The sequence below is a fragment of the Euleptes europaea genome, chromosome 17 (genome assembly GCF_029931775.1).
Source record: "Euleptes europaea isolate rEulEur1 chromosome 17, rEulEur1.hap1, whole genome shotgun sequence".
Taxonomy (NCBI): domain Eukaryota; kingdom Metazoa; phylum Chordata; class Lepidosauria; order Squamata; family Sphaerodactylidae; genus Euleptes; species Euleptes europaea.
In genome coordinates, this window is record NC_079328.1 from 20,144,327 (window position 1) to 20,172,321 (window position 27,995).

Sequence of the window (27,995 nt, forward strand, 5' to 3'; positions counted from 1 at the left end):
CTGCATTTTGTGGAGCGGGCTGCAGTGGGAGGGAGGAGACAGGAAAGTTCCACTCTGCCATCGAAAAAATTAGCCTGGATTTTCTATCTGAAAATTTCCTATCTGAAAAGAAGAAGGAGCAGGGGAGATTGGTAGGCAGGTGTATGGAACCTGCGAAGTAGCATTTTTAGAAATGTGAAATTTTTAGAGGGTGACACAGTGCCTTTATTTCAGTTTGTAGGTTGGCTGCATTAGGAATATTGTGTACTATTTTTGTCAACCCCATCTCCCAGAGCAATGAACTTTACTTATTTTAATGATACTGTTCATAGGGCCAATTTGGCCCTGAACAATGTCACACTAAGATCAAAATTAAAAAAGGATCTCTCTCTCTCTCTCTCGATATAGATATAGATATAAACAGATATCTAGATAAACAATAAGAGGCTTAATATTTTTTATCTTGATTGACAGAGGTGGCTGCAAAATACTACTTAATAAAGAAATAAAGAAATAAAAAGTACTGCTAGTAAATACTGTAAAACATCAAAGTTAACTCTTCTGTCTCGTCAGTTGTCCTCAGAGTACACGGAGCGAACCTGTGGCCTATGTGGAAATTACAACGGCAATCAAGGAGATGACTTCCTCACGCCTTCTGGCCTCGTGGAAACGCTTGTGGAAGATTTTGGAAATTCCTGGAAGCTCAAGGGAGATTGTCAAGACGTGCAGAAACAGGAGAGCGATTCTTGCAGTCTCACCCCTCGCTTAGGTATTGGCACTTGAGGCTGTGATGAAAACAGCAAATCTCTCTTCAGCTGAATGATACTAATCAAATAATCCCTGTTATTGACTCTGACATTAACTCGTATTATGAAGCATTGTGCATCCTGTAAGTGCTACATAAGTGATATGGTTCTTTACAAGAGTTATATGGTTCTCGGTGTGCATTAACATTCCAATGTTCAGAGTGCGCTCCCCAGACCTTTCGTTCTTACTTTGTTAACTTACTTTGTTAACCCTGGTGCAACTCTGGCATCCGGTGAAGTCTCCTTCTACTGGAGGAAAGAATGTCCTCTAGTGGAATGAATGTGCAGGATCGGACCCCAATCTATTTATGTACCAGCCTACCTCATGGCGTTGTCTCTGTCTGTGCTACTGCTGCCTCTTCAATACTGACTCCAAAGTGTTTTTTCCCCCCAGGGGACCTGTGGGGTACCTTGCAGATTTATTGGGGATTTCTCAATGCAAGAATAGAGGTTGGTGAAGTTATCTGCAAAGATAATTTGCCCGCCACTACTGATTTTCCCTGCAATGCAAGACTTGCAGGAAAATGTGGATGCTGTTCGGGTTTGACCGTTGCTGAGCAATGCCAGGGGCCCTACAGATTTGACTGGTGAACTGTAAATGAACTCCAGAATGCTTCCAAGAATCATTTGCAGCATACAGTGTAGCCTGTGAGCAGACAAGTCCATGAGAAAAGCATGCTAGAAACATGAAAAGCACCAAGCCAGTTTTAGTAACATGACATTTTAGTAACATGACAACCCTAGAAGGCTGCTCACTAGTGGTATCTGCATAATGCAAATGGGAGGCTTTTGAGAGACTTTAACACAACCAGGGTTTTTCACCCCATCTTGCCCATTCCCCTCTTTACTATGACCCCAGCCCACATGGTTTTTGTATGTGCAGGTCCCAGGATTCCTAGCATAGTCCTTTTTGGGGGATGGTGGTCAAAGGTACAGTTGCTAACTCTGGCTTGGGAAATTTCTGGAGATTCAGGGTTGGTGCCTGGGGAGGGCAAAGTTTGGGGATGGAAGTTCATTGGGGGTGGGATGCCATAGAGCCCACCCTCGCTGCCACTTCCTCCAGGGAAACTGATCTTTGTAGTCTGGAGATCAGTTGTAATTCTGGGAAATCTCCAGATTGTGCCTGAATGCTGGCAATCACAAAGGGGACTCCTCCTTCCTTTTTGCCAGCAGGAAAAAAACAACCCTGGTTGAATCCACTTAATGAGTTAAGGCCACTTAATGAGTTCATGGCTAAAGCCATGAATGAGGGACTGTCCAGTTTGTGAATGAGGGCCATGAATGTGGGACTGTCCAGTTTGTGGCCAAATGTACAGCTGCTCAACATTATCAAGGTATAAGAGGACTCTTCTTCTCATAATACTAGAATGCGGGGTCATCTGCTGAAGCTGGAGGGTAAGAGATTCAAAACTGATAAAAGGAAGTATTTCTTCACACAACGCGTAGTTAAATTGTGGAACTCCCTGCCCCAGGATGTGGTGATGGCTGCCAACTTGGAAGGCTTTAAGGGGGAAGTGGGCATGTTCATGGAGGAGAGGGCTATTCATGGCTACTAGTCAAAATGGATACTAGTCATGATGCGTACCTATTCTCTCCAGGATCAGAGAAGCATGCCTATTGTATTGGGTGCTGTGGAACATAGGCAGGGTAATTCTGCTGCAGTTGTCTTGTTTGTGGGCTTCCTAGAAGCACCTGGTTGGCCACTGTGTGAACAGACTGCTGGACTTGATGGGCCTTGGTCTGATCCAGCATGGCCTTTTATGTTCTTATGTCTTTTGACTTGACTGTGTCTGTTCCTATGGCAGCTGGTACAGCTGGTATCATTCTGCTTTGCAATTTTTTTCCTTTTTTTTTTGCAGCCAAGTATGCCGAGAGTTCATGCTCAATGTTGGTCTCGCCATTGTTTGAACCTTGCCATCACGAAGTCAGCCCTTTTCCCTATTTCAAGAATTGCCGCTATGACGTCTGCTCTTGCTCTGATGGCAAAGACTGTTTGTGTGCCGCTCTCTCGACCTACGCCATGGCCTGCGCTCGCAAAGGCGTCCTCATGGATTGGAGGCAGCCAGACTTTTGCGGTACGTAAACACAGCCCAAAGGTATCGCTGAGATGCCTTTTGATGTCGTAGGACTTAATTTGTGCCTGAGCTGGCCTGGCCTGCTGCCTTGGGCATCTGTGTTCTAGGTATGTGTCTACCCATGTGCCCTTGGTGAACTTGCAATCTGGTTCCTAAAGCCTGCTATGAAGTAAATCTGCAATATAAACATCCTGTGAAGATTGTCATTCATCCTAAAATGATAGCTGGCATGGAAGAAAGGTTCCTGATTAGCATGGTGGTAGTGTTGCCAGGTCCCTCTTTGCCTTCGGTGGGAAGTTTTAGGGGTGGAGCCTGAAGAGGGCAGGGTTTGGGGAGGGGAGGGACTTCAGTGCCATAGAGTCCAATTGCCAAAGGAGCCATTTTCTCCAGGTGAACTGATCTCTATCGGCTGGAGATCAGTTGTAATAGCAGGAGATCTTCAGCTACTACCTGGAGGTTGGCAACCCTACTTGGTGGGCCGTTGGGTGTGGCATCCTCAGAGGGGCTTCCTCACATGGAAGGGGAGAGACGTGCTGGCTGGAATGTCCCTCTCACCTTCGATGTTCTTGAGTGCTCCACACAAGATGGAAATGTTTGTTCTCAGGCTAGGGGCAGACTGTAAAAACAATACAGGCACATCTCATTTTATTTCAATTTATTGCACTTCGCTTTATTGCACTTCGCTGATAATGCGTTTTCGAGCAAGTTTATCAGCACCGTTTTTATAACAGCATGTACTAATTTCAGTCTCTCTGTCACATTTTGGTAATCCTCACAATATTTAAAACTTTTTCATTATTATTATAGTGCATTGTGTTTTAGACATAATACTATTGTACATTTAATAGACTACAGTGTACTGTAAACATAACTTTTATATGCACTGGGAATGCAAAAAATTCATGTGACTCGCTTTATTATGATACTCGCTTTATTGCGGTGGTCTGGAAAGAAACCCACAACATCTCCGAGGTATACTTATATTAAAAGATCAACTCCTTTGTTAGACACCTGCGTGAAAAAAAATGGCAGCATTCTTGGAGGTGTTGTGTCTTTAGGCTTATTTATTTTATTCTTTTCTCCTGTATTGGGGCCCAAAGCAGCTTTCCCCATTGTTTTCCCCCTTTTTATTCTGGGTCACAACAACAACCTTGTGAGGTAGGTTAGGCTGAGAAGGTGTGAATGGCCCAAGCTCACCCAGCCATCTTCCACAGCAGAGTGGAGGTTCAATCCTGGTTGTTCCAGATAACGGATAATACTCTAACCACTATGCCACACCAGCTCTTGGGGCTTCAGCCAGTCTTGGGAACCCAACAGTAGGGTTGCCAGCCTCCAAGTGATCTCCCGCTATTACAACTGATGTCCAGGCGACAGAGATCAGTTCACCTGGAGAAAATGGCTACTTTGGCATTTGGACTCTATGGCATTGAAGTCCCTCTCCCTCCAAACCCCGCCCTCCTCAGGCTCCACCCCCAAATCTCCAGGTATTTCTCATCCCGGAGCTGGCAACCCTACCCAACGGAAATGTTGTCTTGCATCTCTCCGTGGCAATAGGGTTTGATCAGAGGTACAGCTTGAATAGGGTTGCCAACCTCCAGGTAGTTACCAAAAAAGCAAAACAAGCACTGATGGCAAACTGGTAAGTATATTATCCACAAAATAGATGAAACAATAAGGTAATAATGTATACAATTACAAACATGAAACTTTGTTCCGAAATGTTTCGAAATAAGTTCCGAAATGAAACGTACAAGGGATTTACAAGTTTCATGTTTGTAATTGTATACATTATTGCCTTATTGTTTCATCTATTTTCTGGACACAGTGACTATTTTGTGGACACAGTGACTATTGGGGGGGGGGGAGAAAGGCCAAAGTCATCCCGCGCTCCAGAGAAAGTGTGGGTGGATCTGCCTTTTATGCTTTCTATATTGGTTAGAATGAGTGATTTGCTGCTGCTGCTGCCTGATTTGCAAGGCAGATGTTTACAGAGAGAATGAGGTTGCATTAAACCACAGCAAGGCTTTGGACTTTTTATATAAATGCATAGGGAGTGAAATGGCAGGTCAATAGAGAAAAATCCTCTTTAGAAAGTATGCGTTCTTGGAGATGGAGGGTGAGGACTGCTGTAATGCACTCATTGTTCTTGCTGTAATTGATCACAGTCAATTTTCACAATTAATCTTTAATGCCATTGCAGCTGCTTCCCTTGTACTCTTGTCTATTATGGAGCACTTTAGGCCTCCAGCAAGTGCCAATTTTCTCCTGCTGTAGATCCATCAAAAACCCTATTAAATAATCCTGATGGTTCAGATATCTCTCGTTACTCAAAGCAGAATCCAAGCCCTTTATGGGCTGAGATTAGAGCTAGCAGTTTTGCATAATTAGTACTGATGGACCACTGTGTTGGAGCTCCAGCGGCTTTCTTCTTCCGTGTCCAATGAGTATGAGATTGGAGAACAAGTTTCTTTCCTCAGGCCCACTTTGCTGAGCAGTTAACGGTTGGCTGCTTTTTCAGATTAAAAAAAAAGTATTTTATTTTATTTCCATCCCGCCCTTTCACGGCCAGGGCCGGGCTTAGGGCAGATACCAACAGTACAATAAAACATCAGCATACAATCATATAAATATAATTAATATTTATAAAAATAACCTTAACGCACAATGAAAAATGGCTCCCTAGTAGTGACTTCCTAATTTTAATCTAGATTAAGCAGGTTAGAGAGGGCGAGATTGGTAATGGGGAGGAATAAAAGAAGTAATGGGGAGGAATAAAAGAAGTAATGGGGAGGAATAAAAGAAGTAATGGGGAGGAATTGGAAAAGAAGTAATGGGGAGGAATAAAAGATGGCAGAGAGGCATCTAATTGAGCCCAGCAAAGGAGACCAGCTGGGGTAAACCGTTGCTATCCTCAACAATAGGCCTGGCAGAACATCTCCATTTTACAGGCCTTGTGAAACTGAGCTAAAGCCCACAAGGCCCTGGTTAGGGTAACCAACCTCCAGGTACTAGCTGGAGATCTCCTGCTATTGCAACTGATCTCCAGCCGACAGAGATCAGTTCACCAGGAGAAAAGGGCCGCGTTGGCAGCCACCACGTGGAGAGTGGCAACTTTAACTCTATGCAGGGTTGCCAGATCCCTCTTCACCACAGGTGGGAGGTTTTGGGGGCAGAGCCTGAGGAGAGTGGGGTTTGGGGAGGGGAGGGACTTCAGTGTAAGAGCAAGAGATCTCCAGCTAGTACCTGGAGGTTGGAAAGAAAAAGGACACCACTGTGCATGTACCTGGAGAGTTTGGAAATCAGCACAGGAGCGAAAGAATATTACAAAGTGCAAATATTTATATAAATCGCTACAACACATAACATGAAGTCACAACTATTCGCTTACTGAAACTAACAACCTAAACAATCTATCCTACTATATACAATGTATATTACAACAATCAGGCTGGAACAAACCATACTGAAGATTCAATGTATAGACCGTTTCGAATTCTTTGGCTTTAAATTTTTTCATCAAAGGAGGGACGGATGAAGAAATGTAAAGCCAAAGAATTCGAAACGGCCGTATCCCCTCTTCTATTTTTGGCATCATCTCATGGTAACGTCAGAAATACTATTTCAAAGCTTAAAGAGGAACCAAGAACTTCCCTGTGATGACCTAAGGACTATACCTATACATTGAATCTTCAGTCTGGTTTGTTCCAGCCTGACTGTTATAGTACATTGTATAGTATAGTACAATCCAGCCTGATTGTTATAGTACATATAGTAGGATAGATTGTTTAGGTTGTTAGTTTCAGTAAGTGAATAGTTGTGCCTTTATGTTATATGTTGTAGCGATTTATGTAAATATTTGCACTTTGTAATATTCTTTCGCTCCTGTGCTGAGTACCTGGAGGTTGGCAACCCTAACGCTATGGCATTGAAGTCCCTCCCCTCCCCAAACCCCTCTCCCTAGTCCTGGTCTCACTCGACAGAGAGTTCCACCAGGCCGGAGCCAAAGCTGAAAAAGCACTGGCCCTGATGGAGGATCGCCGGATACTTCTTGGGCCAGGGCCCAACTCGGAGCACACATGTTTTGTGGAGATTTGTAGCTTTACAAAACCTTGCAAAATCAGTTTTCAAACAAGTGTGCAAGTGTGTGCTTGCACTTTGCCCAATATGCACTGTCTGAATGTACAGTTGGTAACAATGCATCCATTGAATGCATACATATACAACACAGGCCAGAGTTACCATCTGCTGTATTGGAAGGTAGATACAATAAGATTCCGCTTGTGAGGAGGATCTGTCCACGTGAACTTGGAGAAGTCGAGACTAGGGAGCACTTTTTAAAAAAAATGCCCCATTTATAACCAGCTCCGACTCACCATATTATCCCCACTATTGGAAAACCTATCTGGCTACTCAAACAAATATAAACTTGAAAAATTACTGGCGGAAGAAAACCCTTTGACCACAAGACAGGTTGCCAAATTTTGTGTTGCGGAGATTAAAGTACGTAGTAAATTAAAAAGCAAAGACGCAGACAAAGTTTGAGCTTTAAATACTGGATTCCAAAAGAAACCTGATGGCTGTTTTGTTCATAGGAAAGGGAAATTGTTAAATTACTGTGGGGTAATCTGATTTTAATTTTGATAAGTTTTTATATCGTATTTTATTTGAAATGCTGTATGATTGCTACATATAGTGTGTAGTTATTGGTCTTTGACTGCAAATAAATTCAATTCAATTCACAGGCCAGAGTTATTCACTTTTGTTGAGCAGAACAAGTACAGTTGCCAGGTGGGTGGTATTGGTGGGCAGTTGCCTGCCAATCCACCCAGATGCTCCAAAGTGGTGGCCGTGTGTGAGTGCGGGTGCACGCACACAATGATGGCACTTCCGGTTTTACTTCCGGAAGCGCCACATCGCCGCGGCTGCTTTAACACCCAAACTCCGCAAATTTGGGGGGGTTTGAGTGTTAAATCTACTGTGGTGATGTGGTGCGTCCGGAATTAAAACGGGAAGTGCTGTCATCACGTGCGCACACCCATGGCTGCCCCAGCCCCACCCCCTAAAACCTCTCACTGATTGGGAGGGGGGACCTGACAACCCTAAGAAGAAGACATACACATGATGCACAAGGAAGGAAGATTATTACAGTATTCATACAAACAAATGCCACTGTATGAAGTTTCGGAGATAACATTGGTTGATTAACTGTACATTACAAAATCCATAAATCAAACAAGGATACACCTTTTCAAATATTTAATAGCACATGCATTATTAAACTTGACTATAGAGCAAACTGCATAGAAAGTAAATGGAAAAATCATAGGATAATGGAAAACTGTGAATGTGAAATGCATATAATTGAATTGAAAATGAATGAGCACATTGACCTTTGGAATATTGTTATAAGTCTAATGAAAAAAGATAAGGGTATGTTCCTTTCCTAGGCCCAATTCTCAATGCATAGAAACCACAGGTGGGAGATAGGGAGACAACCCACCCTCAGGTCTTCTTGTACAACAGTTCCTTCTGTTATTCTTTATTCTAATAACCTTGGTAAGCTTTAGTTCAGAATTGAATTACATTTAAATGTAAATTACATTTACATCTATGCACTTAATTCAGTTTACAGTGAAAAGTAAAAACTGTAATCCATAAACACGTATAAACAACAACTATGCAGGCCAGAATTTGATCCCAAGCCTCACAGAGCTGGAAATTCAATGGATGTTATTGTTCGACTACATCATTTTAAGATTGTCATTCAGTGTTTTTACACAGTTCTGGAAATCCTGTCTGATCAGGAAAACTATTTGATAGCTAATAAAGCCTGAAAGTGATGTGGGGGAATCTATGATAGGATTTCCTTGTAGTATCTTTGTGTATGTCTGTGTGTGTTTGTGTGTGTGAGGGAGAGATATTTGTATTTGTGATGGAGGCAAAGACAGGGTCCCTGTTTTACCTGTCACTTTTCTCTTTCACGAGGAGCCCCATGGCACAGAGTAGTAAGCTGCAGTACTGCAGTTCAAGCTCTGCTCATGACCTGAGTTCGAGCCCGACGGAAGTCGGTTTCAGGTAGCCGGCTCAAGGTTTACTCAGTCTTCCATCCTTCCGAGGTTGGTAAAATGAGAACCCAGCTTGCTGGGGGTAAAGGGAAGATGACTGGGGAAGGCACTGGCAAACCACCCCGTAAACATAGTCTGCCTAGTAAACGTCGGGATGTGACGCCACTCCATGGGTCAGGAATGACCCGGTGCTTGCACAGGGGACCTTTACCTTTCTTTTTCACACCTAGCATTAGCTTGTGTGTGTGTGTGTTATTGATAACAGGTTGGTTTTTTTTTGGGGGGGGGGCTTAGTTCCTCCTGCCACAACACCAAATCATACACTTTTCTTCCCGCCCCCTCAAAGCCACCATTTAATGTTAGATCATAAATCTCCCACAAAAGGGATAGTTTTGGCATTCAGTTTCTGCTTATCTTGCAGAAGCAAGAGAGAACGGGGTTGTTGTTGCTGCCACCTTGTGTTAAATATGGGTGCCACCCCCACCCAAAAGTTATATAGCACTGCAGTTTAGAATTGATGCTCTTTTGTCTGTGCCTATTTATGAGTTGTTGTTTTGCATGCAGTAAATTGGGCAGAATGATTTCTCACCTACCAAGAAGCCTGCTGGCCAGCAGGAACTAAAAAAAAAACATTGGTTTTTTTATTGTTTGCCCAGAGCTTCAAAAATGGAGGGAGGTATGTTCTGAGTTGCAAGTTATGCTGGCCAGAAATAAGCATACAGTCATTGCTCAGGGTCACTGCTGATACCTGCAGTCTGGGATCAACATGTCAGTGTTTCTTGTGCCATGAACGTAGTTCCAGAAGACCTTTATCAGATGGGTCCATAATGTGACTCTTTCTATGCCGGCATGGCATAGAAACTACACTGGTACAGGAAGGGACTGCATTATGGAACCCTCCTAGGTGACTCGGACCTTTATAACATTCTGTGCACAATGTGGGAAGGAGACCTGTTGCAGTGGTTCTTAAGCCTTGAAGGCACTGTCCAGAAGGGTGGGATGACCTCCCTCAACGTAGCCTTTCGGTTTCCAACAAACAGCAGTGATTTGTCACTTGGAAAAATGTGTTTCCCCATTGCTGCTCTGAGCTTGGATATCCATTGTGGAATATGGTTGGGTGTCCGTTGTGGGCATCAGTTGGGTAGTGTCTGTGACCTCTCTATTGGTGAGCAGCAGCTCCTACGAAAGACGATGAGGGCACTCTGGAAGATAAAAAAGAGCATTTTAGCTCTGTGAGGGAGCAATTCTAAGCTGCTCTAATCAGAGCTAAGTCCCATTTTATTCCATGGAACTTATTCCTAGGAAAACGGTTTCAGAGGGTAGTTGCATTGATCTGTAGTAGAACTTCTAGATTCAAGTCCAGTATCACCTTAGAGACCAACAAGCTTTTAGGGGGAATTCTTGTTGCTCTCTAAGGTGATACTGGACGCAAATCTAGCTTTCCTAGGAAAGTGTTCTTTGAATTGCAGCCTCGGTGGCCTACATTCCATTTTTATATGGTTTTGTTTTGTTTGTTTTCTTGCAGCTTTAAGTTGTCCTCAAGGCCAAGTTTACCAGCAGTGTGGAAGTCCATGTAACCAAACTTGTCGGTCCCTGTCCTACCCGGATACAGACTGTGATGAATTTTGTATGGAAGGCTGTTATTGCCCTGCAGGATTATACCTTGATCAGCAGGGAGACTGTGTGCCAAAGGCCCAGTGCTCTTGTTACTATGATGGTGAGATCTTCCAACCAGATGATGTCTTCTCCGATCATCACACTATGTGGTGAGTGTAGAAACTGGGTCTGATTTTATACAATCATAATGTGATGGGAAAGGACCTAAAGTGACCTGTTGCGTATTCTTCTTTCTTTGTAAGAAAACATCCTCCATGTATTGTCATAGCCATGTGATAGATTCATTCACATCATTCTAAGTAAAGTAAGGGTGGAGGGAAATATTCCTCAACTAGTATACGCCTTAGGAGCCCTGTGGCGCAGAGCGGTAAGCTGCAGTACTACAGTCCAAACTCTGCTCATGGCCTGAGTTCGATCCCAACGGAAGTTGGTTTCAGATAGCCGGCTCAAGGTTTACTCAGCTTTCCATCCTTCCGAGGTTGGTAAAATGAGTACCCAGCATGCTGGGGGTAAAAGGAAGATGACTGGGGAAGGCACTGGCAAACCACCCCATAAACAAAGTCTGCCTAGTAAATGTTGGGATGTGATGTCACCCCATGGGTCAGGAATGACCCGGTGCTTGCACAGGGGACCTTTACCTTAGTATATGCCCAGAAGGAAGGCAATTGGGAAGGAAAGGCAATTGTAATCCACTTTGAGACTCCTTATGATAGAGAAAAGTGGGGTATAAAAATCAGCTCGCCTTCTTCTTCTTCTTCTTCTTCACCACTCTGGACCAGGTCTAGGGCATAACCCTGCCCTAGGTTGCATTTCTTAGTCATTTAAGCTATGGCAGATCAAAGGCAAGATGGTATCTATTTAAAAAGTTGAATTCTTGCACAAAAAAGATAAACGAGAAGGAGCACAGGATGTGTCTAAACCAGGGGCACCTGCTGACACCTTTTCTGGCACCCAAAAAGTATTTTTAGGAAGTGGCAGGGCCAGATAGGGCTTTTGCCCAGCAAGGCTTCTGATTGACTATTGGAAATTTGATTGGCTGTGCAGATTTTTTTAAAATGTTGCTGTGGCAGCAGCTGCAACCACAGCAAAAGGATCTATACTGTGTTACTGAAGTTAAGCTGTGGCAATCATTTTGTGGCTGACTGTGCCTCCTCCAGAAGCCCCTGGTCTAAACACATGTGATGAAATGGTGGGTGAAAAGAGAATATGAGAAGCCTATTGCTAAAATAAAGACAATAAAGGTTTCTTTAAATGCACTAGAAACAGAAAACTGGCTAGGGTGGGGGGCCTTTGACAACAAAGGGGTGAAAGGATTGCCAAAGGGAGACAGGGAGATTGCAGAGAAGTTGAATGACTTCTTTGTGTTGGTTTTAAAAAAAAGATATTTAGCTTAATAACTGTATTAAGGAAAGGATTGAAAAGAAGATGACCAGAGTCCTAGTGCTCTTGCATAGGTGTGGCTGTCTTGAGTTCTGGCTCAGAGTGGTTCTCCAAGGTCTCTAGCGCTAATTTCTGAGATCATTCCAAACTAGGGATTGAAACTGAGCCTTTTGGATGCAAAGCATGTGCTTTACCTTTCTTAGTGGGGCCATGGTTCAGGGCACTCACTTTACATGCCATGCGGAAGGTTCCAAGTTCAAGACCTGGCGCCTCTGTTTAGAAGGATCAGTTAGTAGGTGATATGAAAGAGCTCTGCCTGAGACACTGGAGAGCTGCTGCCCACCAGAGTAGACAAGGTTGATCTTGATAGACCACTGGTCTGAGTTGGTATTGTTGGCATAGTAATTAACAAAGCAAAGGTGCACAACCTGATCAAAGTGTAGGTAAAGCTTTATTCAGGAACTAACATACTTGATAGTGAAGAGGGAGAGACAGAGACAGGATCCTAACTACATCACTAGGGGGGGGGGAGAGAGACAGAGAGAGAGACAGAGAGAGAGACAGAGAGAGACAGAGAGAGACAGAGAGACAGAGACTAAGTGTTGAACTTCTGAGAAGAAGCAGGATATTGCCTTAAGAGTAGCAATCTAGAGACAGGCAAGGAATGACACTTAACAGGAGAGAAAGTGCTCAGCACTCTATTCTATTAAATTGTCTTCTTGCTGTCCCCCGCAGGGTCTTCTTCTCTTCCTCTTTGTACACCAGACATTACCTTTCCCAACTGATATAAGGCAGCATCATATGAAAGGGGTGTTTTTACTGTACACAAGTACACGGATATTGAACTACATCCTAAAATTCCTCAAGGCATCTTTCCAGGATCCCTTTATTGTTTTCCACATACAGGAATGGCTCCTGGTTGCTGATCCCGGTTGTCGGCTGACCAAATAATAGTGTGAGTGGGTGATACATGGGAGCTTGTTTAAACAAAACCACTACTTTCTCTTTTTCTAGTTATTGTGAAAATGGCTTCATGCACTGCAGCTCAAATAGACTTCCGGGGGCCTTCCTGCCAGATGTTGTCTTTCAACAACACCCTTCTGTCAGAGGTCAGTCATTTTTTCTTTAAAAGTCAAGGTACATCCCTTTATTACCCTATTCTTTCCTCTTCCTTTTGCTTCCTATTTCTAGTATGGGGTGTATTAGGTAATGTGATCAAGCCCATGTGTTTATGTAAATGAAATTTGACTCAAGGCTAGCCTCGGCTCCAGGATTATTTCAGCCCTTGGGTAAGACATCCTTAATCAGAGAAGAGCAAAACTGATCCCCCCACTGCCCCAACGCAAATATGAAGTGGTTAGAGGGGAAATCATTGCACTGTGTTTCTTGGAAGCTCCAAGTAAGAACATTGTTTGCGTTCCATTAAATGTGCAATCTTATGATTTAAAATAGGAGCATGTACCCAAATATCAACCACAGTGCTGATATATCAGTTTTAAGATCTATGAAGCACTGAATGTTTGAATGAAACACACAAGACGTAGAACTGTAGAAACAGGGTGGTTTAGGAGGAGTCAGTGGGCTTCCATTTTGTCCAGCATATCATGATCCAAGTGGTCTGGGTACACAAGAATCCAACTGTGCAATGCACTGTCTCTTTGTAATACACACAAAGCTGTTGGCCTCATCCAAAGTTATGGACTTTTGTAAAATCTTGGTATTGGAAAGAATTGTCTTCGACAACCCCTCGCAAAAAAACACCATTATTATGATTCACTTTTTGGAAGGGGTGTTAATGATAGATATGTTATTTCTTAAAGCAAAACGAAGCGTGACCTGCAGACCCCCAATGACGATGTTTGTATGTCCTGCAAATGATCCAAGAGCCGAAGGGGTAGAATGTATGAAGACTTGCCAGACCTATGAATTGGGCTGCATTAGCCACGGATGCGTGTCTGGCTGTCTTTGTCCTGCTGGATGGGTAAGAAAAATGTGCACGATGCGATGCAAGAATAGGAGGAAATGAGGGCGCAACGTAATTCGAGCATACATTTCCCCCTCATGTGCAGTGTGATCCTTCCTGTGCTTGACTGTGTGATGCAGGTGACCAAACGTCCTTATAGTGAGAGAGAGCCCATCTTGGAGTGGTTACAGGTGACCCATCTGCTCAGCAAAGGAGCATAGTTCCGCTGTATTCTTTCCCTATGAGGAAAGGCTAAGGGAGTTCATAAGAACATAAGAAAGGCCCTACTGGATCAGACCAAGGCCCATCAAGTCCAGCAGTCTGTTCACACAGTGGCCAACCAGGTGCCTCTAGGAAGCCACAAACAAGACGACTACAGCAGCACCACCCTGCCTGTGTTCCACAGCACCTAATATAATAGGCATGCTCCTTTGATACTAGAGAGAATAGGCATGCAGCATGACTAGTATCCATTTTAACTAATAGCCATGAATACCCCTTTCCTCCATGAATATGTCCACTCCCCTCTTAAAGCCTTCCAAGTTGGCAGCCATCACCACATCCACAATTTAACTATGCGTTGTGTGAAAAAATACTTCCTTTTATCTGTTTTGAATCTCTGCCCCTCCAGCTTCAACAGATGACCTCGCATTCTAGTATTATGGGAGAGGGAGAAAAACTTCTCCCTGTCCACTCTCTCCAAACCATGCATAATTTTATAGACCTGTATCATGTCACCCCTTAGCCGCCTTCTTTCCAAGCTAAACAGCCGTAAGCGTCTGAACCGCTCCCCATAGGACAGTTGCTCTAATCCCATAATCATTTTGGTTGCTCTTTTCTGCACCTTCTCAAGCTCTGAAATATCGTTTTTTAGGTGCGGTGACCAGAACTGTACACAGTATTCCAAGTGTGTTCTCACAATAGATTTGTACAAGGGCAGTATGATATCAAGAGTTTTATTCTCTATTTCTCGTCTAATTATGGCCAGGATGGAATTTGCCTTTTTTACAGCAGCCGCACACTGGGTTGACATCTTCATTGAGCTATCACCTACCACCCCAAGATCCCTTTCTTGATCTGTCGCTGCCAGCACAGATCCCATCAGTGTATATGTGAAGTTGGGATTTTTTGCCCCAATATGCATCACTTTACACTTGCTCCCATTGAATCTCATTTGCCATTTTAATGCCCATTCTTCCAGTATGTAAAGATCCTTCTGGAGCTCTTCACAGTCCAATTTTGTTTTAACTACCCTAAATAATTTGGTGTCATCTGCAAACTTGGCTACTTCACTGTTTAACCCCAACTCCAGGTCATTGATGAACAGGTTGAAAAGCACCGGTCCCAACACAGATCCCTGAGGCACCCTACTGCTCACATCCCGCCATTGGGAGAACTGACCATTGATTCCTACTCTCTGCTTCCTATTTTTTAGCCAGCTCTCAATCCATAAGAGGACTTGTCCTCTTATCCCATGACTATGAAGTTTGCTTAGCAAACTGTTTGCTTAGCAGTCTTTGGTGGGGGACTTTGTCAAAAGCTTTTTGGAAATCCAAATACACAATGTCCACAGGCTCATTCCTGTCCACATGCTTATTGACACTTTCAAAAAACTCTAATAGTGAGTCAGGACCTACCTTTATAGAAACCATGTTGTGTTTTGCTCAGCAGACCCTGCCCTTCTATATGCTTGACAATTCTATCTTTAATAATGCTTTCCATCAGTTTACCCGAAACAGACGTTAAGCTAACTGGCCTGTAATTTCCTGGGTTCCCCCTGGAACCTTTTTTATAAATGGGTGTTACATTGGCCATTCTCCAGTACTCTGGTACTCTGGTCGAAGGGACATATTACATATCTTTGTCAGAAGTTCAGCAATTTCCCATTTGAGTTCTTGAAGAACTGTAGGATGAATACCGTCTGGTCCCTGTGACTTGTTAGTTTGCAGTTTGTCTAGTCGTTCTAGGACTTTCTGCCTTGTTGCCACTATTTGCCTCAGTTCCTCATTCTCCCCTCTCCAAAATCTCTGTTCAGGAGAAGGAATCTGCCCTGTATCTTCAACAGTGAAGACAGATGAGAAGAATTCATTTAGTTTTTCAGCAATCACGTTATCCTCCCTTAGAGTTCCTTTACTCCCATTGTCATCCAGTGGTCCAACCGCATCCCTAGCTGGTTTCCTACTCCTAATATACTTAAAGAATTTCTTATTGTTTGTTTTGATGTGTTTAACAATATGGCCCTCAAAATCTTTTTTTGCATCTCTAATGATCTGCTTGCATTTCCTTTGTGCAAGTTTGTGTTTGCTTCTGTTCTCCTCGTTTGGGCAAACCTTCCAGTCTCTGAAGGAAGACTTTTTTTCTCTAATTTCTTCCTTCACCTTACCCGTTAGCCATGGTGGTGACCTCTTGGACTCTTGGGAAGGTTTGGACTGGAGAAGAGGGGGTTGAGGGGGGACATAATTGCTCTCTTTAAGTATTTGAAGGGCTGTCACTTAGAGGAAGGCAGGGAGCTGTTCCTGTGGGGGCAGAGGACAGGACTCACAATAATGGGTTTAAATTGCAGGCAGAAAGGAACCGGCAGAATATTACGATTTTTTTAAAGGTAAGAGGTGTTTGACAGTGGAATCAGCTACCCAAGGAGGTGGTGAGCTCCCTTTCACTGTCAATCTTTAAGCAGAGCCTGGACATGCACTTGTCAGGGATGCTCTAGGCTGATCCTACATTAAGCAGGGGGTTGGACTAGATGGCCTGTATGGCCCCTTCCATCTCTATGATTCGATGAGATACCAGCAAGTGTGGAGTCTTTTGAAAGAAAACTTGCTGAATTTGGCTATATAAAAGTTATCAGACTGAGGTTTCCTCTACTGCACTGCTAGAGTGGCTAGTTGTTTGGGTGAGTGAATTTTGGTAGGGCCAGCTTCTCTCCCCCGACCACATAAAGTAGGATTGCTAACCTCTAGGTGGGGCCCAAAGTTCTCCAGGAATTTCAATTGATTTTCAGACTGAAGAGATCAGATCTCCTGGAGGAAATGGCAGCTTTGGAGGGTGGACTCCATGGCACCGCATCCCCGCTGAGCTTCCTCCCCAAACTCCATTTGCCCCAGGCTCTGCCCCAAATCACAAGGGATTGCCCAATTCAGAGTTAGCAACCATATGTAGGTGGGGTAACTCCCCCATGAAGTCACAGAAGCTTCCTAGGGTGCCTTGGTTCATCGCCTTGCAGTGCTGGAAGCCGTCCAGAGCAAAAGAACGTGTCTCAGCTCAGAAACCCCAGACGCCAGTCCCCAGCAATCAGTCACACACTCGCATGACGTGAGGAAGAGGCCCTGAGGTTGGGCTCTGCATAGGGTTGCCAACCTCCAGGTACTAGCTGGAGATCTCCTGCTGTTACAAGTGATCTCCAGCCAATAGAGCTCAGTTTACCTGGAGAAAATGGCTGCTTTGGCCATTGGACTCTATGGCATTGAAGTCCCTCCCCTCCCCAAACCCCGCCCTCCTCAGGCTCTGCCCCAAAATACTCCCGCTGGTGGCAAAGAGGGACCTGGCAACCCTAGCTCTGCAACAGGACTCTTCAGATGGGAGTAGGCTTCTTTCTCAAGAGCTGGGATTCCCAGGGGCAGGGTGCAGGGTTAGGCCTACCCTGAAGGCTATCCTTTATATTTTTTCCCCACATGGCTGCTATAGATGTGAGAGGAAATATCTGAGAGTGTTCTGAGGCAAGGCTGTCCTTTACCTCCTCTTCATGCTGACAGTAGATTTCCTGGCTCTATGGGAATCCTGCAGTGTGTATACAGTGCAAATGATGTATCTCTGTAGGTACATCCCTATGTGATGCACTGCAGTCATGTGTACATACATTAGTAGGGTTGCCAACCTCCAGGTACTAGCTGGAAATCTTCTGCTATTACAACGGATCTCCTGCCGGGTAGAGATCAGTTCCCCTGGAGAAAATGGCTGTTTTGGCGATTGGACTCTATGGCAACTGGACTGTATGGCTCCGCACCCAAAACCTCCTGTCGGTGGCAAAGAGGGACCTGGCAACCCTATACATTAGGGGTGCCAGCTCTGGGTTGGGAAATACTTGGAGATTTTGGGGCGGAGCCTGAGGAAGGCAGGGTTTGGGGAGGGACTTCAGTGGGGTATAATGCCATGGAGCCCAGCTTCTGAAGCGACCACTTTCTCCAGTGGTCTGGAGATCCGTTATAATTCCAGGGGATATTCAAGGCACCACCTGGAAGTTGGCAACCATACCATACACACCCTCTGGGCTCCTTGCAAAATACTTCCTTGGCTAGGATGACCAGCTCTGGGGTTGGGAAATTTCTAGCAATTGGGGGCGGAGCTTGAGGAAGGCAGAGTGTGGGGAGGGGAGGGTGCTCAGCAGGGATGTGCTGCCATACAGTCCACCCTCCAAAGTTGCCGTTCCCTCCAGAAGAATTGCTCATTGTAGTCCAGAGATGGCTTGTAAGTCCAAGAGAGCTCCAGACTTGGGCTGCCAGGTCCCTCTTCGCCACCGGCGGGAGGTTTCTGGGGCGGAGCCTGAGGAGGGTGGGGTTTGGGGAGGGGAGGGACTTCAATGCCATAGAGTCCAATTGCCAATATGGCCATTTTTCCAGGGGAACTGATCTCTGTCGGCTGGGGATCAGTTGTAATAGCGGGAGATCTCCAGCTAATACCTGGAGGTTGTAAGGAAGCAAACACAGGAGCGAAAGTGTATCACAAAGTTAAAAATATAATATGATACAAGCTACATAACATGAAAAGCAGGACCAATGACAGTGCAACAATATAGCTGTCCTAATACCGGTAACTATACACAGCCAAGTAAATAACACAGGAATAATATCCCCAAATGGGCTTGCATGTGTTATAGAAGTCAAATATTGGTACAACAGCCTGTAAAAGTATATGTAATAGTGAATCTTATTTTCAGAAGTTCTTCAGCCAGGTACAAGAGAAAAAGCAGGTCCCAATGTCAGGGGAACTGATCTCTGTCGGCTGGGGATCAGTTGTAATAGCGGGAGATCTCCAGCCAAAGTTCACTTATCTTTAGCCTGCTAGGCAAGAAGAAAATACCAGTGTTGGATGCACTATCTATGAACTTTGACATAATTGCAACAATGCCATGTGCAAAAAGAATTTATTGAATGTGTCTTTATATGTTTGTATTGTCATATTTGTTGCACTTTGGTGGTGTTACTCACTAGTCTCATAGTTAGCAATTTGTAATATACTTATTATTACATAGATTTTGTATTTCTAATATATTGAGCTTCGTGCTGTTTTTTCCCTTAATAGCTGCAACTTTACAGCAGAGGTGTATTTTTTTCTTACCAGTACCTGGAGGTTGGCAACCCTACCCTGCACACACCTGTCCTTTGTAACGAGGGGCATTTTGCTGTTCTTGCACGAACTTACAAATGTGCATCCTGCTTGATAAAGCAGGGAGGACATTCTGGCGCTAGATGGTGCTGTTGCTCAATAAAGAAGGAAAGTCGCTCTTTCAGCAACTGATGGGACTCCTCTCACCCTCTCACCCTCTCCTTTGCAAGTGGGCAATTTGCACATGCAAACCTTCTTACTTGGCCATAGCTTTTAGGGGGCTCAGAAGCAGAGGAATGGCTGTGAATAAAGGGGGGGATTTCAGCAGGTGCCACTTTTGTGATCTCTGTGCCTACCCGGGTTCCCCTCTAGACACAAAACATTACATGTCCAGGGGTATTTGGGGCACAGCCCTTTGCTGGATATTTTTGCATGCATTTGGGAGCAACGTGTGGGCACATTTCTCTGCCTTCATGATATTGTGTATCAGATAGCCCTTTAGCATAATTTCACTGTCTGCTTGGCCTAAATTGTGTTGTCAGAAAGCCCAACGAGAAAGTAATTCATGCTTCTGGTATTTGGTAATAATTTTACTAGTGACTAGTGAGTTTAAGACAGGTGAAATCTCAGTGCTCTCCGCCCCCACCCTGCTTCCCTAAATCAATGATGCAACCATTCTGGACTGTGTTGTTCACAGGGTGATCGGGTTACCTGAATCAGAGGCACGAACTATTCAGACTTCTCAAATGTGGGCTCAGCGGTGGCACACCAAATAGCGGTGTGTTTTTTTTAATGGTCTCGGTAGCTATTCTCCCTTTTCTCACACAATCTCCACACTATTCAGCTACACAACATTTTCATATATACACGCAAATGCAAAAGATAATCTTTTTGGCATTCTTGTGATAAAAAAAATAGCTGAGTGCATACAGAACGGTGGCATGAACGGTTTTGAGCTTTGGTGCTCACAATGATATTTTTGTCAGTCCTCAGACAATTTCAGATTTTTTTGTTCATGTATCTGATTCCCATGACCCCAGCACATCTGTTAGATTGAGTCTGTTGCTTGTGTGAGTTCTCTAAAATGTCTGTCTGTGTTCTAGGTACGGCATGGAAACAAATGTACTGTACCTGACAAATGCCCCTGTTTTCACAATGGACGAGAGTATGCTCCTGGTGAGACGGTGATGAAAGACTGTAATACTTGGTAAGGCTTGCTTTTTGCTCATGCATTGCAATATTCTAGGCCTGAGGTAATTGTAGCATGGATCCACATGGCCAGATCAGCCAAGAGAAGATCTTCAAAGGCAATAAAAGTGTTTTATAAGAGAATATTCTGTATAGGACAGGGTATCTGTGCCTAAGTTATTAGGCACTGGAAAATGTTCCATTGCATTATGCCCGTCTCTTTCCTCATAACAAGAAAGTTCAGTGGGGCACAGATTGTTACATGTAGCCCTAAAATAAAGAGAGTGTATGTCTGTCATATCTTTACTTGCAGTTTAAAGGTCTTTATTGCCTCTACAAACTACATAAATGTATGTCAGATGATACATGTAAGAGGAAGTCTGCCTATTTTTTTAAAAAATAAGTTTCCCATAAAGCACACCAGGTGCCAGAAGTTATTCACTTTTAAATCACATTCCCCCCCCCCCAAGGGAACATATATATAAAAAGATGAGATCTGGTGTGTTGTGGGTAGAATCTGTCAGAATCTGATGATTTGGGGTAGATCCAATGAAGGCCACAGTGTGTCAAGGATCCAGTCTGGCAGCCTAGTTTTCCACAGAAAATGGAGATATCTGACAAGAATATGGTTTTTTACTGTCAGAATATGGTTTCTACTGTCACCAACGAACTACTTGGTTGGTGTCAGTAAAAACCAGATACCCTGTAACTTACCACCCTGTCCTATACCCTGTACCTTACCACAGATACCCTGTCCTATACCAACTAACTACTTGGTTGGTGTCTCTGTGTACAGGAACATTTTCTGATTATTCATCGATGGTGTTGTGTAGGGCTGTGCATATCAGTAGGCTGAATTTAAAAAAAACAACCCAAAATACCTTTTTGGTATTTTCTGGTTTTTTTAAAAACTGGCAAAAATGTGGCAATAAATGGGGGCTGAAAAAATGTACCCTGAATAATGCTGATTTTATTTGGAATTATTCGGGGCCACTCTATGGCCGTGTCCCCATTTTTTGGCCTACCCCTCCCTTACTTACCTGCACTTAGCTTCAGCGCAGCAACTCTGCCACGCCAAAGTGAAGTGCTGGTAAGTAAGGGAGGGGGGAGCCCCACGGGAAGGGGAGGGGGGAGCCCTGCCTCCAGTCTGCTTCAATGTGGAAGCAGAGCTCGAGCTCTGCTGCCATGCCAAAGCAGACTGGAGGCAGGCCTGGAGGCAGCCTGGATTTCTGCCAGTTCTGCACCCCTGGCCTTTTCCAGACCAGGGAGGAGGCCAGCAGGGCGGAACTGACGGAAATCTACACTGTGCCGCTTCTCCAGAGACTAGAGAAATGGCGCAGCATGGATTGCTTTCAGATCCGCCCCTGGCCTTCTCTAGACCCTGGAGAAGTCTGGCAGGGGCGGATCTGAAAGATTTGGGTTATTTTGGCAATTATTCAGGTTCGAGTTTATTAACTCGAATTTTTTTCGGAAAATCCTGGTTTTTCCAGATTTTTTTTGAAAATTTCCAGGTTTGATAAACCCGAACCCGAAAAAATACTGGAAAAAATTGTGCACACTCCTTGTGTTGTGTGCTTAGAATGCAGAGGAATTACACAGGTACTAAGTCTATGTTTTAAGTCATGTACTAAGGATAGCAACCTTGTCCCTCTTTCAGAGCCAGCTCTGAAAATGTATGGTATTTCTATACCCCATAGAAAGTATTAGGGAGCACCCCATAGCCAGCAATTTTGTGATGGCTCCAGATTTGGGAGGAGGGGTAGAGGCACTGATATCAGATGCCCCTGTGAGCCCCCTACCCTCAATAGGCCCCTTGTTGCTGTCTCCCACTCATCCTCTGGCCAAAGCCAGAGAACGAACCAGTAAGCAGACAGCGGTTGGTGTGGCCGCTCTTGAACTAGATGCGCTCGTTCTCTGTCAAGGCAGGGTGGAAAGCCCGTGGTGATGGTGGTGTGGAAGAGCAGGCGAGGTCCCCACCAAGGCCCAATGAGAAAGCAATAACAGAGGGCCCAAAGGGGATAGGAGAGAGAGATGGAACAACAGATGCAACTATTGGTGAATTTTGTGAAGCACTTTGACTAGTTTAAAATTACAAAATACACTTCCAACGGAATGCAAAAAGAGTTTTAACTCGTGGTCTTCTGCATACTGCAGCATCTGTCGTGCTCGAAAGTGGGAATGCTCAGAAAACATCTGTGATGGTACCTGCTCAGTCATTGGTACAGCCCATTACTTGACCTTTGATGGACTGAAATACCGCTTTCCGGGCAACTGTCAATATGTGCTGGTTCAGGTAAGAGCTGGGCCAGATTGTCATGCTGGGAAATGTGGATGCTACTGTTGATGGAGACCATATTGAGAGCAGGGGTGTGTTAAACCTTTGGAGGATGATTACCAGGACCCTTTTGGCTCCCTTGAAATTCCTCAGATGTTTTGCTTGAGGATTTCTCACATTCACTCTGAATTCCTTTCAGCTGACATTTCTAGCGGCAACTCTAAACCGAAAGTGTGACTCTGTTTTGTGCCATGCCAGCGCTAGGGTGGGAAGGGATCAGGGCCTCAACAGAGCTGGTACATAATCCAGAAATCCCTGTGCCAATGAAACAGCTGTGATCTAGAAGGGTTATCTGAGGCAAGTAAGCTACAGCCAGGGGTCCACAGATGCCTTTGCCAAGTCACCAGTGCTGAGCCAATTTTTTAGTCTGGCTAAAAACAGTCTTTGCAGTAAGGAGGCATTTGGGAAACCATGAAAATTCACCCTGCTGCCAAATACAGGTTGTGTATCCTTTATCCTGAAATCCAAAAACCAAAATGCTCCAAAAACCAAACATTTTTGAGCCGACCTCAAAATGCAGGCATTCCTCAGACAGCCCCATAAGTTTGTTGGATGCCATGTCTTCCTGCCCCTAAATGGCTCGGGTTAGAAGCTCTCAAGGTGCTTTGCTTCACTCTCAACCTCATGAAGCCCTGTAAGTTTGTTGGTTGCTTTGGTCTTCCCACCCCTAAAAGGCACAGGCTAGAAGCTGTCGCAGCGCTTTGCTCTCTGCCTCAGGCACAGCAGCAGCCCTGTAAATTTGCTTTTTTGGTTATTCTCTTTGGATTACTCTAAAATCTGGAAAAAAAAACTGAAATACGGAACACTTCTGGTCCCAAGTATTTTGGATAAGGGATATTCAACCTGTACCTCCAAAGCTCAGTGCAACATTAGGGAGGAGCCCCAGCCTTTTGCCAAGCCTAAAAACTATGAAGGCTTTCCCTGACGTTGCAGTGGGGTTTTGAAGTACTTAGTAAGGAGCGAGACCTCATTGTTTTCTAAGTGCTTCTGGATCTCAGTGCAATCAGAAGAAGAAGAGTTGGTTTTTTCACCCTGCTTTTTCACTACTGAAAGGAGTCTCAAAGCAGCTTACAATTGCCTTCCCTTCTCCTTCCCACAACTGGCACCTTGTGGGATAGGTAGGGCTGAGAGAGGTTTGAGAGAACTGTGACTAGCCCAAGGTCACCCAGCAGGCTTCATGTGTAGGAGTGGGGAAACCAACCCGGTTCACCAGATTAGAATCCGCCACTCTTAACCACTACACACACTGGCTCTCAATCGGGTTCGACTTGTGCTGCAGCGCATGTAGTTGCCCCATAGTGAGCGAAGTTAGGGTATGTGTGAATGGGACCTCAGTGGCACTGTGTACAAGAAACGTGGACAGGATTTGAGTTGCCAAGTTGATTTCTGCCTGCAGAAACCACGCTAAAAGAAAAGCGATTTCCAAGATTATTGTCCTTAAATTTGAGTCCATTAAGACAATTTTCAGATACCCTTTACAATATTTAAACTTGTGATGTTTCAAGATGGCACTTTGTGTCCAAGTTCCAAATAGGTCTTGTTAATGCTTAAAGGTAAAGGTAGTCCTCTGTGCAAGCACCGTGTCATTCCTGACCCATGGGGTGACGTCACATCTCGACGTTTACGAGGCAGGCTTTGTTTACAGGGTGGTTTGCCAGTGCCTTCCCCAGTCATCTTCCCTTTACCCCAGCAAGCTGGGGACTCATTTGACCGACCTCGGAAGGATGGAAGGCTGAGTCAACCTTGAGCCGGCTACCTGAAACCGACTTCTGTCAGGATCGAACTCAGGTCGTGAGCAGAGATTGAACTGCAGTACTGCAGCTTACCACTCTGCGCCACAGGGCTCCTTGTTAATGCTTACTCTTTTTTTTAAAAAAGGATTACTGTGACAATGACGGTTCTGGAACCTTTCGGATACTCGTGGCCAATGAGGGATGTAGCTTCACTGGAGAGAAGTGCACAAAAAGGATCATTGTTCTCTTTGACAGCGGAGAGGTTGAACTTTACAATGGAGACGTAAGTGTCAGCCTCTTCTACCTGTACAACTTTGTCGTTGAACAGCAAGCTTTCTAGATTTTCCTGACTAGTTTCTCTTGCAATGACGTGTTCAGCTGCTCCCATTCCAAGCTGTGTTCTTACGCAAACGGAGGAGAAGAGAGCTGTTCTTTCTTTCTTTCTTTCTTTCTTTCTTTCTTTCTTTCTTTCTTTCTTTCTTTCTTTCTTTCTTTCTTTCTTTCTTTCTTTCTTTCTTTCTTTCTTTCTTTCTTTCTTTCTTTCTTTCTTTCTTTTGTTTAAAGTAGTAGAAGCTCAGCCCCCAGGAGATTTTTGGGGTGAGGTCAGGTGTTGCACAGCTTTGTGTGATATCACGACATCACTTCTGATCATGTGAACGGAAGTGACATCACAGGTTACCACAATGCTCTAACGATTCCTCAAAGCGCTGTGGTTTTACCAGAGAGTTTTTTTTTGGGGGGGGGGGATTTCTAGAGTATTGTGGAAATGTGTGATATCAGTTCTCAACCCCTAGTTTCACCCCCAGTTTCTCCTGCTATTGCACCAGGTTGTGGGGGACTGGAAGCAGGGGGTGAGAGCTCTCCCCCTGTAGCAGGAGACCTGGTTCCCTTAGTTCTTGGTTTAGGGCAGGGGGAGACAGCTGGCAGCCTAGGTCCTGTCCAGCCCAGAGGGTTTCCTGTCTGACCCCAGGAATATCCCCCACAGTTATACACTTCAGTAGCTTTCTCCCTTATTAACTGGATTAACACATTTTAACGCAGGCAAAGGATTAAGCACATTACATTTCATGAATGTACCAGATAGTGTTAAATTATTTACAGACAATACATTTTTAAATAATTAATTAGTAGTAATTAAATAACTCTTGATCAGTTAAGAAAATAAGTGATACATTTTCAGTTTCAGGGGTTTGTTTCCTTACAAAATTTGAGTTTTCTCCTCAAAAAGAAACACCCTTCCCCCTCAAATTTTCAAGTAATGTTTTCTCTCTCCTGCTCCTCACAAGAAGAAGAATTGGTTTTTATATGCTGACTTTTTCTACCGCTTAATGGAGAATCAAACCTGCTTACAATCACCTTCCCTTTCCCTCCCCACAACAGACACCCTGTAAGGTAGGTGAGGCTAAGAGAGCTCTAAGAGAACGGCGACTAGCCAAGGTCACCCAGCTGGCTTCATGTGTAGGAGTGGGGAAACAAATCCATTTCACCGGATTAACCTCCGCTGCTCATGTGGAGGAGTGAGGAATCAAATCCGGTTCTCCAGATTAGTGTCCACTGTGCCAAACCACCGCTCTTAACCACTACACCACGCTTGACCGTCTTAAATGCCTCCCCCGAAACATTTTTCTACCCAAGGACATTTGAAGTGCAAAGCAAATGACAGAGACTGGATCAGACATTGGCTTAGGGACTGGTTGGCAAGAACAACCCCATTGCCAGAACAGGCAACTGAGACAGCTGCCTAACTATGATTGTACATATGACATTTGAATAAGTCTTTGAGCGAGATCCAGAGTCCACTCATTGATATTTCGGTATTTTTTTCCTCACAAAGGTTAACATCTTGACACCTCCTAGAGAGGCTAATGTTGAAGTCCTGAAGTCTGGACGTTACTACATTCTGTTATTGGGCAATGGAATCTCTCTGGCTTGGGATCAAGACATGAGTATTTCTGTTATCTTGAAAGAAAACTACAAAGTGAGTGCATTCTGCTTTTATTACTAATTAAGCATGTATTTATTGTATATTTCTACCCAGCAGAAGGCAGATTATAACAGTAAAACAGCAATAAAACCCATCCAGTTTCCTTAACGGAATAATCAACATAGTATTCTTAACTAGCATCTGAACAGGAGAGCACATAGAAAAACACAGAAGCTAATGCCCGTACTCCTTCTCAGCCAGTCGGAAGAGGAAAGTCTGAATGTATTTCCTAAAAGCCGGTAGGGAATTTGCTTTGCTGACTTTATTGGGGGGGAGTTTTCCACAAAAAAGGCACTGCTGAAATTGTTTTTCTCCCACTGAGGTTTTCCTAGTTGAAGCATTGAGAAAAAGCTCAAGGATGTTGACAAAGCAATGTAATATGTGTAATATAAATGGTTTAATTAACAAAGCCCTGGCCCAGGCTGGCCCAGTCTCGGAAGCTATGGTTGGCCCTGGTTAGGATTTAGATGGGAGACCACCAAGGAAGTCCAGAGTCACTATGCAGAGGCAGGTGAAGGCAAACCACCTGTGGAGATCTCTTGCCTTGAAAACCCTACAGGGTTGCCATAAGACAGCTGCGACTTGGCGGCTCTTTCCACCACCACCAAATGGTTTAATATTTATACAAAACATCAAACCCTTGTGTGTGGGGGTGAAGCTTCACCTGTGTTTATATGATATTAGGTTCGGTGTTGTCACTGCAGTGTTGAACTTAGGTGGAGGATACCTGTGGGTTCAAATCCAACCATGAAACTTATTGGGGGACCTCTTAACCCTATCACTCATTCTCAGTCTAATGTATATAACAGAGTTGAGTTGATTTTATTGGCAAAATGGTGTAAATTTTTACCTGTGAAGTGTGTCTCTGTGAGGTCTTTGGTCAAAGCAGTACATTCTCTGAGCATCTGCTGCCTTTATTAGTGGTACAGGAAACTAGGATTCACATTTCTAAGGGGAGGAAAACTTAATTTCATTCTTGTGGCTTATTCCTTTGAAAGGATCGAGTCTGTGGTCTGTGTGGGAATTTTGATGGCATCCAAAATAATGACTTCACCAGTAGCAGAAAGCAGCTTGAAATTGATCCAAATGACTTTGGGAACTCCTGGAAAGTTAATTCACAGTGTGCTGATGTCCAAAAGGTATTGTGTGAATCAAATACGGAAGGGGGGTAGACCCTGTCTGCTTCCATTTTTATCATCAGAATGAACTAGTTTGAGTGCCCCGTGTTCTCATATGGTTGAAGGTAAGGAGTGGCGGACATGACCCATTCCTGCATAGAAGATGACTTGGAGATCTGCCTAAGCTTCTCTGAGCTTTCTAAAGGATAAGAAACCCACACTAAAGTATGATACTAACAATGCAATCCCACATGAACACATGAAGCTGACTTTGTACTTCATACTTTGGTCAATCAAAGTCAGTATTGTCTAATCAGACTGGCGGTGACTCTCCAGGGTCTCAGGTGGAGGTCTTTCACATCACCTAATGCCTGATCCTCTTAACTGGAGATATGGGGGATTGAACCTGAGACCTTCTGCATGTCAAGCA

General features: G+C 44.2%; 1 protein-coding gene across 1 annotated transcript in view; it reads left to right on the forward strand.

Moving 5' to 3' along the window:
- Positions 1 to 27,995, forward strand: part of VWF (von Willebrand factor) — a 196,636-nt gene that overhangs the window by 71,337 nt on the left and 97,304 nt on the right. The window contains exons 14-23 of the mRNA XM_056862312.1: positions 553 to 748; positions 2,645 to 2,860; positions 10,451 to 10,691; positions 12,937 to 13,031; positions 13,743 to 13,903; positions 20,311 to 20,414; positions 22,550 to 22,688; positions 24,609 to 24,746; positions 26,298 to 26,441; positions 27,446 to 27,586. Coding sequence (XP_056718290.1) covers positions 553 to 748; positions 2,645 to 2,860; positions 10,451 to 10,691; positions 12,937 to 13,031; positions 13,743 to 13,903; positions 20,311 to 20,414; positions 22,550 to 22,688; positions 24,609 to 24,746; positions 26,298 to 26,441; positions 27,446 to 27,586 — 1,575 coding nt within the window. The remainder of the gene's footprint in view (positions 1 to 552; positions 749 to 2,644; positions 2,861 to 10,450; positions 10,692 to 12,936; positions 13,032 to 13,742; positions 13,904 to 20,310; positions 20,415 to 22,549; positions 22,689 to 24,608; positions 24,747 to 26,297; positions 26,442 to 27,445; positions 27,587 to 27,995) is intronic.